The sequence below is a fragment of the Mchenga conophoros genome, linkage group LG10 (assembly GCF_057382185.1).
Source record: "Mchenga conophoros isolate Kocher_MC1m ecotype Shallow Benthic linkage group LG10, M_conophoros_male_GT1.1, whole genome shotgun sequence".
In the NCBI taxonomy this organism is placed as follows: Eukaryota; Metazoa; Chordata; class Actinopteri; order Cichliformes; family Cichlidae; genus Mchenga; species Mchenga conophoros.
In genome coordinates this window covers 35,626,321-35,637,202 of record NC_140535.1, presented here as the reverse complement: position 1 = coordinate 35,637,202, position 10,882 = coordinate 35,626,321, and the positions used below count along the sequence as shown (strand labels likewise).

General features: G+C 42.9%; 1 protein-coding gene across 1 annotated transcript; it reads left to right on the top strand.

Annotated features, from left to right (window-relative positions):
- Positions 1–1,797: 1,797 nt before the first annotated feature.
- On the top strand, positions 1,798–2,757 carry LOC146566361 (odorant receptor 131-2-like). The gene has a single exon (XM_085289992.1). It carries the CDS (start codon positions 1,798–1,800, stop codon positions 2,755–2,757), a length of 960 nt encoding a protein of 319 aa, XP_085146118.1.
- Positions 2,758–10,882: the final 8,125 nt, after the last annotated feature.

The following is a 10,882-nucleotide window of genomic DNA, read 5'->3' as shown; positions in this document are numbered from 1 at the left end:
AGGGCAGAGTAGGTTGTACCTGCTGCGGAGACTCAGGTCGTTTGGGGTGGAGGGCCCACTCCTGAAGACCTTCTATGACTCTGTTGTGGCTTCTGCTATCTTTTATGGCGTGGTCTGCTGGGGCGGCAGCATCTCTGCTGGGGACAGGAAGAGACTGAACAGGGTGATCCGAAGGGCCAGCTCTGTTCTAGGATGCCCTCTGGACCCAGTGGAGGTAGTGAGTGACAGGAGAATGGCGGCTAAGCTGTCATCCCTGTTGGACAACGTCTCCCACCCCATGCAGCAGACTGTGACAGCACTGAGCAGCTCCTTCAGTGGGAGACTGCGGCACCCACGGTGTGGGACGGAGAGATTTCGCAGGTCTTTCCTCCCCACTGCTGTCAGACTCCACAACAAAGACTTTAACTGATCAAGCACACACATCCATACATGTGCAATAACACTAAGTGCAATAATCCTTTCTGTCATCGTTGTATTTTTACTCAGTTGTATATAGCATTCGTATTCTATTTTTATCTTATTGTATATTTTTATTCTATTTTATTCTACTGTATATAGTATATTATTTTATTCTATTCTGTACAGCTGTGTACTGTATTTATTCTTATTGTATTCTAATTTTTGCGTCATAACTTTTGCACTGTCCACTTCCTGCTGTGACAAAACAAATTTCCCACGTGTGGGACTAATAAAGGTTATCTTATCTTATCTTATCTTATCTTATCTTAAACAGTAACAGCTTTCCTCCAATATAAGCTAACGTTTACACCGTAAGCTAGCACCATAAAGACGGTAAAACACGTAATAATATCTACAAATGCATCTTAAAGTTGTTATATTAGCACTCGGTGTATTACTAACATAACCACATTAACATTATTGACACTCGCTGACTTTTAATAGTCATTCTATAAATGCTGTCCGTTTAAATGGTCTTACCTGTACACACTGCATATACACCGGATTCCAGCCAGAGTGGATTCTGGAGTCTTCCACGCTCCTGTTAGTGATCCTCCATCTGGATGGATGAGAACAACCATATCTATGGGACTGATTTGTGCTAATAACGCCCATTGTATGGACTGATAACAGCCGAAGCGGGTGAATAAAGTCACCCAGTAGCTAGCTGTGCCATTACCCAGCATACATCACTCCCTCCATAAATGCAATAAACAAAAGTAACAGCCTATAATTAATTTCTCTGCTGTTTCTCAGGTAGTTGTTTACATTATATAATTTACTGTGTTCAGTATACGTCACTACAATGTGATTTCGGAAATATATAAATATACGGACAACAGGCTCTTCAATCTGTTGTCGTCAATAAGCAACGTTTAGGGAGCTCTACAGTAATCAATGAGAGGACCCTGCACGTCACTTCTCGACGCGAGGGGGGTACCCTGCGCGTCGATAAGTGACGCAGAGGGAGCCTGACCATGCGTCACACGAGATGGGAGTGAGAACGTGTTGGTGTGGCACTGAGAGGCCATGTTCACATGTGGAGAGACTGTGTGAACCAATCAGTCAGTGTGATAAATTCGATTACATCATCTGTTACTGGCCTGCTTACCATGCTGACAAATAACTGTGTCACATGACTCTGTGTTGTAAAGGAAATGATATATATGACATTCAAATGCAGGCAAAGCTGGCAGACCAGCCCTCCATAGGACCAAGCACAGACTAAAGCCTGATAATTACCTGCACAGGTAAACAACTGGAGTTTTAAACCAGAATTTATAAGAATAGAAACTTATTGCATTCTTCTTGTCTAATGATATCAATGTTTCTTTTGATATGTCTGATATATCTCAGACCAACATCTCTGTTGGACTGCATGACCTAGAAAGAGGTTTGCTCTCCTCCCTGACTACATTACCATGCTGTGTTTTCTTCTGCATTAATGTGATCATGTTGTTCACCTTGAGGAGTAAATCAGTGTTTCGTGAAACCTGCCGTTACATTCTCCTGTATAACCTCGTTCTTGCAGACACGCTACAGATGGCAGTGAGCCAGATACTATACATGATGTCTATTTGTAGAATAACGTTACCTTATCCTGTCTGTGGTATTCTTGTCATGTTTGCTAATCTCACCAATGAAATCTCTCCTCTCACTCTGGTGCTGATGTCTCTGGAGCGATATGTAGCTGTGTGTTACCCACTCAGGCACGCTACTATCATCACCATCAGAAACACAGAGGTGTCCATTATTACGATTTGGATCTTTTGTTCACTGAATATTCTCATTCGAGTTCTGCTGCTGTTAGAATTTCCATTTGAAGAGCTGCAGAGTCTGCAGTTGAAAAGATATGTTTGTAATACATTTCTCATGTTTCTCACACCTGTATCTCATGAGTATGACAAAGCTTACACTTGCTTTCTGTTTGTGTCAGCTTTTGTTGGAGTCACTTGCTCCTATGTAGGTGTTATGTTGGCAGCTAGATCGGCCTCCACAGACAAAGCTTCAGCCGGGAAGGCTCGTAACACCCTGCTGCTACATCTGGTGCAGCTCGGCTTCAGCCTCTCTTCAACTGTGAACAATGCATTACTTTTACTCACCTCAAAAACAGTTTCACATAGAGTGTCTCTGCTCATACAGAATGCTCTTTACGTCCTTCTTTTTATTCTCCCCAGATGTCTGAGTGCACTTATTTATGGTCTCAGAGACCAGACCATCAGACCCATCCTTGTTTATAATCTATGTTGTCAACTGAAACTTTTAGCTGTCACGGCGGGGGCTAAGATTTACCCTTAGAGTACATTTGGAAAGAAGCAATGAATGTTTCTGTCACACTGTCTACTAAGTGACTATCCTAAATTAACTAGAAGCTTCTCCTCCTGTTTTTTTCCTTTTAAGAATAACATGTTGTTTTTTACAGTCGTTTTTTAGAATCCAGCGATACAAGCCTGTCCTTGTTATAATTTTCATAATCCTCCATTAGTTGCAGTCAGAATGGATGGCTGGTGATCTATCTATTTCTTTCCACTTATCCAGCTCAGGGTTCAGGGGCCTGTAACCTTTCCCAGCTTTGGTGCGATATGAGGCAGAGTACACCCTCAACAGATCATCAGTCTATCGCAGGACGAACAGAAACCTAATATGTATGTCTTTGGACTGTGGGAAGTGGGATTCAAACCGGGATCTTCTTGCTCTGAGGAAGCAGTGCTAACCCTGTCAGTCACAATAATTTGAAAAGTTATATAATTTACATTCACTGAGGAGGCTGTTTGGTTACAGTGAAGGCAGGATTTGTTTTGCTTTATTTCTGTTTAATCAAATTAAATTTTTAGAACAGGTCTGTGTAAGTGTGACGTCGTGGTTTCATGGCTGTTACTAACTCTCTTATTTACAGTTCTGCAGCTCTTACTGATTAAATATGTTGCTATCAAACAATATTCTGAGGCTCACAACTGTAATAACACAACACAGCTTGTATAAAATATATTATAATACATGATAAAAAAAACTATCAAAGTAAAGTAAAAATACTAGTCTCCATCCATTAATCTTCTTCTGCATATCCTGATTAATCAACCAAAGACCCAAGAAGACTTTGCCTCCACCCCATCTGTAAAACTCAGAAACAGTCTTATTTGTTATCATCTATCGTCCACCCGGGCCTCACACAGAGTTTTTGTCTTAGTTAGACCCTACAATAATACATACAGAGAAAAACCCAACAATCATATGACCCCCTATGAGCAAGCACTTTGGCGACAGTGGGAAGGAAAAACTCCCTTTTAACAGGAAGAAACCTCCAGCAGAACCAGGCTCAGGGAGGGGCGGGGCCATCTGCTGTGATTGGTTGGGGTGAGAGAAGGAAGACAGGATAAAGACCTGCTGTGGAAGAGAGACAGAGGTTAATAACAGATATGATTCAATGCAGAGAGGTCTGTTAATACATAGTGAGTGAGAAAGGTGACTGGAAAGGAAAAACTCAATGCATCATGGGAATCCCCCGGCAGCCTACGTCTATTGCAGCATAACTAAGGGAGGATTCAGGGTCACCTGGTCCAGCACTAACTATATGCTTTAGCAAAAAGGAAAGTTTGAAGCCTAATCTTAAAAGTAGAGATAGTGTCTGTCTCCTGAATCCAAACTGGAAGCTGGTTCCACAGAAGAGGGGCCTGAAAACTGAAGGCTCTGCCTCCCATTCTACTTTTAAATACTCTAGGAACAACAAGTAGGCCTGCAGAGCGAGAGCGAAGTGCTCTAATAGGGTGATATGGTACTACAAGGTCATTAAGATAAGATGGGGCCTAAGGGTACCTCTTTCACCATCTTACAATGCTGTGATTGCAGCTATTCCCCAACCCTCTGTGAATGGTACTCGTGGCCACTGATCAGTGGTTGTTGATCAATAGGCACAAGAGTTTGCATATTAATGATCAAGGATCTGACCTCCCAGCCCATTGTTCCTTCAGTGGTGCGAGTTTCAGTAATTATGTAAATGTAATGCTTATAAGACTGGGGAAACCTGCAGTCAGCTGAGACTGAAGAAGTCACTTGGATGAATGACGGAAAGTTTCTCCCACTGAAAACAACCAGATGAACAGAATCAACTTTTGTGAATGAAGCTGATACTTTAGTTTAGTACATACAAATACACATACATTAAAAAGTATAGTGAACATTTACCCAACATTTTGGGTCCTATGGGCCCATCAGTACAGGTGGGAATATGACAGGTGGTGCTATGTGAACTGGAAAATCAGCTCTGACCGCCACTCCTCTGATGGAGAGGAAGCTTGGGCAACACTTGGACTAGGGCATAATTAACTGGAATTTTAATTTAATTTATTTGAAAGAACAATTTAGTTATATTTACCAACAAATACTTAAAAGTATGTACACTAAAATAAGAGGGCAACATGTCAGGTTGCTATAGAAAACAAAGAAACAATGTAAGTAATTTTAACTACTATGCAATTTCATGATAAATTTGCAGAAAAATGAACAAGATTTCACCATATTACAGTGTAAATACAATTCGGGGTTCAGCATTCTAACGGGCCACAGCCTATGCAGTGTGTATCAGAATGTGCAGTACCGTTATTAAAGCCTCATCCCTTCAGTATCCCAGGTGTCTCTGCTAATTTCTGTCTGCCTCATGTTGGGATTTAAATATATGATCTGAATGCTTATTTGCTGATTAGATTGTTCTAGGAGAGGCCCAACTCTGAGTACAGTCTGTGCCAAAAAGTACTGACAGGAAACTACATGCTTTTGCAGAGAAAATAGGACCTGCAGCCAGAAAGTGAAACTAGATGAAAGTGACCCGGATTCTTTTGCGGCTGAGGGGTCTAATTCGGAGCTTAAGGTACGATCTGATATGAGGCGGACAACAGACCGGTCTAAAAGATTTAAAGGTAAGCACAAGCCTGTTCAAAATTTGTGCATATTGGATGAATTCTAAATTATTTGTCCGCTGAGTTGATGATCGTGACCGTCAAATTGGCTCAGAAGTGGGGGAATTAAATTATAAAATCTGTTAAGTAGATTTCAGGTGACATGTCCATGATAATTTTTGGTAATTTGGGATAAATAAAAGTAACGTTTGGGGATATTTGACAAAATTTATTGTGATTAATCCTGGGGAGTATTTTAAGTTGATGTGTTGTGCTTGTTGAAGGTGACGTCAGCGAAGAAAAGAGATATTAGGTTAGGATATTTGGTTTAGGGATTTATCCCTGTATTGATCAGCGGAGTTAGACTCAGGCACCAGATAATTCAGCTGTGGAATCCCCACAGTGGTGCTTTTAAATGATAAACGTAAGTAGGCCCTTTGACCAGGAAAAGCTAATTATATCTGTTGTTAGTAAACAGTAGTTTTTGAGGGAGTCAGTTAATTAGATTAACTAATAGAATTAGTTAAAGAGGGGGTCTATTAGGAAATAAAATATATAATCTGAATGCTGATTAGTGTGTTTTATGAGAGGCCCAGACTTCAGTGTAAAACTAGGTTGCAGGCTGACAGGAAATTACATGCTTTTGCAGCTAGAAAGTGAAACCAACTCGGCTGTTGGATCGAAACTTAAAGTGTGGTGTGACGTAGAGAGCAAGAATATAAACACCTAGGCTTCCGTTTGTGCTTCAGACCTGGGGTTGTGTGTTTTGTGTTCAGGTCTCCATATTCCGGAATATGTAAATTAAAGATCATTTTTAAAGTAAAAGACCACTCTTGAGCCGTGTCTTTCTTGGCCCTAAAGAAGCCAAAAGAACCGGAATTTAACACTACATCCAGAGGTGATGAGCCAGATGCACGAAGGGCCAGTGGGCAGACATTTTGGTGTCGAAAGGACTGTGGCCAGACAAGAACCCGATTCTATTGGTATCACATGAGGGAAGACGTCGGACTCTGGTGCCGTACTTGTACAAGCTGTCAGTCCAGAGCCCGACCCAAGAAGACACCACAAGCTCAGATGGGAACTGTCTGGGTCGAAGCCCAAAATGAGTGCATTGCACTGGACATTATGGGACCACTGAATGAGACGGAGCGCAGAAACCGATATGTGCTTGAGATACAAGACTACTTTACAAAGTAGACTTAAGCCTTTCCTATCCCAGGTGAACGGGCTGCGACTGTCGCTGAGGTCTTTGATTCTCAGTGGGTGTGCTGCTATGGGATACCTCAAGCACTGCACAGTGACCAGGGACGCAATTTCGAATTCGAGTTCCAGGGGGTGTGCAGTTTGTTTGGTATAGACAAGACTCACACAACGCCATTCCGACCCCAGTCAGATGGCCAGGTTGAATGTTTCAATGCCACTTTCCCAAAAGATCCTGGCCTCCACAGCAGAACGTTGCCATTGGGACTGGGACCTGATGATCCCGTACGCTGTTATGGCCTACAGGGCGACCAAGCACAGTGGTACAGGTTTCACCCCAAACTTCATGATGTTCGGCCAAGAACTGAATGAGCCAGTGGACCTTTTCGCAGCTTTACCTCCCGATCCAGACAACCAACCCTCAGCTCTAGAGTATGTGCAACAGATGCACAAGCGGCTAGAGCTGGGCCACCTCATCACCAGGGAAGCCTTGCTTGAGTCAGTCACGCACGCAAAGAGACAATATGACAATAAATGTTGCCACACACATTACAAGATTGGAGATCCTGTGTCGTATCTCATCAAAGGAACACGTCACCTCAAGAACAATGTCAAAAGGTTTCTTCCATCGTATGAAGGACCATTCATTGTCCTGGGGCATTTGGATGACCTAGTTTATCGGATCCTGAGGTCTAAAGAACCCAAGGTCTAAAGTGAAAGTTGTCCACCATGACGACCTAGAGCATTATCGCTGCCGTGAGCCCCTGGACAATACCTGGGTCCTGGATCAAGCTCATCATTGGTCACCTACGGCGGTCCCACCGCCAACTTTAGAGGATCACCCAGCAGACCGTGATCTGGGTCTGCACAGTCTGCTCTCCACTGCAGCTGGCAATGGCCCCAGCTTCTCTCAGCCATCCATCTCAGTTGCAGCCGATCCCGCTCCGGTTGTGCTTGTCCCATTGTCCCCTTTCCATGTAGACCATGAGAATGGTGAGGGTGCAGTGGCTGAGCCAGGCCTTCTGGGCCAGCAGTTTCAACGACCAACTTGTCGGCGCAGAGCACCAGACCGGTATGGTGTGTGGGTCACTTAGCTCGATTTATCTACTATGGACAATTCCAAGTAGGACTGAAGATTCAGTTCGAGTTTTAAATCATTTCATTCTCCTACAGTCTTAGCTACAATGGTTTAAGAGGGCTGTATCTTTTTTTAATTGTTTGAGTGTTGATATAAGAAAAAAAAAGTAACTGAAAAACCTAAGGGGCTATCTACATGCACTTGTCCATAAGTTAGTTATTCCCGGTCACCATGTAATAGTTACAATTGTGTAATTTCTTTCCTACTTTACGGCACTTGAAATGCTTTATTTTGTACATGTATGTACACCGTAGTTGAGCTAATGTTTTCTTTGTCACTGGTGCACTTGTTAAAACTATGCCCACCTTATATGCAGTAATGGCTAACACATTTATCTCCCCTTGTGTCTCCCGACCACGGTCACGAGACCAACGGTGAGGAATGGTTAACAATGGGGTGGCTGTAGTTTAGGAGGTCGAGCAGGTCATTGGTGTTACGACCCCTGTCTGCTCCAGTCTGCATGTCAGATATCCTTAAGCAAGATGCTAACGCCAAGTGTCTCTCTGATGCATCCATCAGAATGTGAATGTTAGATAGAAAGCGTGGAAAAGGTGCTTGTATGAAGAATCAGTCCATTTACCAAAGAGAAAGCCTTCTTCAGACAAAACCGGCTTCAGTTCATTGTTGGCTCTGGAGGTGTCACAGATTCATGCACCGTCTCTGTGGAACGGAGTACAACTGCTGCATGCAATCTGCTTAGCCACCAGCAGATGGCGCTACTTCTCCATCGATTCCTTAAACACAGACTTATCTTCTCTCATTGAGCAGGTTGTGCTGCTGATTTGTTTCCCGGGCTGCTTGAACCTCTGGTCACCTCGTCAGTGTCTCCCTAGCAAAACAAGAATAAAAACAAAAACTAATCAAAAACCAAGATATCTGAAGCTCTGTGGTGAGAAACCCTGTGTTTCAAGTTAGAGTTCCTTACGTGGTGTGCATCAGAGAAGAGGATGACCTAAAGACTGTGTCTAACACTCCTCTTAAGCATTTTTAGCACCTTGTTGGTGACACCTCTGCTCTGTTTCTGGCTTTTGTTAATAAAATCATCAGAAAGTTCCTGAAACCACTCCAATGTTGGATAACACCTCCCACCCACTCCATGACGTGCTGGTCAGTCACAGGAGTCACAGTGAGAGACTGAGATTACGGAAAAGCACCACTGAACGACACAGGAAATCATTCCTGCCTGTGGCTCCCTGTACAATGCATCCACTTATATATATATATATATATATATATATATATATATATATATATATATATATATATATATATATATATTGTACTATTCTTAGTTAGCGTATTGTCTGTCTTGTCTTAATGTTGGTTTATGTTGGTTTATAATGGAGCACTGTAACAAAAAATAATTTCCCCCAGGGATCAATAAAGTATTCTGATTCTGATTCATCTTTGTCCACCTCAGTCACATCCTGATTTCCCTCCAGATCCTCTCTGATCACGAGCAGCATGAGTACTCCAGCCTACATTGGCTACAGCTGCACTCACTGCTAATTTACCTCTGTTGTTCCAAAGCAGGGGGTCTCAAACAAAAATTAGCTGTGGGCTCTGCTGGCACTGTTATCTCATGCGAGGGCCACTTTAGTGTTCAAGCAGTAGGAAAAACAAACAAACAAGAAAACACCCACAAATATTTCAGAAAATGTAGTGTTTTTTATAAAATTTCAAATATTGTATAACATGAAAAAATCTGAACTCAATTTTTTTTCCTCCGTCTTAACTGAAGCCTTTCATTGAACTACCAAATAAACACACGGGCCATCTCTGTCTGTCCACACACGTGGCAGCACTTCTGCTATGGGGATCAGACTCTGCTTTCAGTCTGTGTAAGTATCAGGAGCAACGAGCGACCACGGCGTGGTGCCCTGGGAAAACAGAGCAGCTCCGACTTCCTGCTGGGATCAGGAATTCACACCAGACTTCAGAGCTGCCTGGTTCTCGATTCTGGATTTTTGAGAGTGTGGTGTTTGATTGTTATGATATCCATAAGCATTTATGGTCCAGCTTCTTAAATGCTTCTATTAAAATGTCCATCTCAGTCCAAGTCGACTGTATTAACTGACTCTGACGGAGCCTTTTCCTCTCTGACTGCAGCAGCTGTTACCTCCTCCTCACTCTGCTCTCACTGAGGTCTCTGGAGTGTGTTACTGAGGCGTGCCACCACCATCGGTATGGTTTGGTTCTTCAGATGAACAAATACGTCTGTTTCTCTCATACATCCTTACATTCGGTGTGTCTGCTGGTATTGTGTTAGACAGGCCGGCCTCCACAGACACAGCTTTGGCCCTGAATCCTCGTAACACACTGCTGAGCTTCAGCCTTTCTTCAACTGTGAACCGTTTTTTACCTCAAAAACAGTTTCAAGAAGAGTGTCTGTGCTGGTGCAGAATGCTTCTATGTGTCTTATCGTTCTTTGCAGAGCTCTGAGCAGCCTTATCTATGAGCTCGGAGACCAGAACATCAGACTCATCCTGAAGGCTGAGTGAAGGCTGAGGTCTGCCCTCAGGACATCAGGCCGATAGATACTTCTTGTTGTTGCTGTTACGTTTAAGAACAGTGTGCCCAGCTGTAGTTTTTCATGTCCAAATCCACAAACTGGTAGACAGTGCAGCTGTGTTTCTCCTGTTTCCGTGTCCACCTGCAGTCAGCCTGGTTTAATATGAACTTCGCTGTAGATTTTATTGAGACATGCAAAATAAAAACAAATCATTTCAAAACATTTCTGCACTAAGATAAGATAAGATGACCTTTATTAGTCCCACAGGTGGGAAATTTGTTTTGTTACAGCAAAAGTGTCATGGTCCTGGGTCATTTTGGCCCAGCGTTTTGTGTTTCCTTGAAGTTCATTTTTGTGCCTTGTGTTTATTCTGATTTTGTACTAGTTTAGGGTTGAACCTGTAGTTTGGTGTATATTCAGCCCTACCTGTGTCTGTCCTTGGTGCTCTGTTCATGTCCCCGTGTTGTGTTGCAAATCAGTCTGTGTGTTTCCCGCTTTACTTCGAAGGCTCATGTTCTGGATTTCCTGTTCTATTCTGAAGGTCTGTTGTCATTGTGTTCAGCTTGTGTCCTCCGGTCCTCATGTGTATTAGGTTCAGCTGTTCTTCCCTCCTGTGTGTGATTACCTGATTACCTTGTGTGTGTATATTTAGTGGGTGTCGGTCTGTGTTCGTTGTCGGCT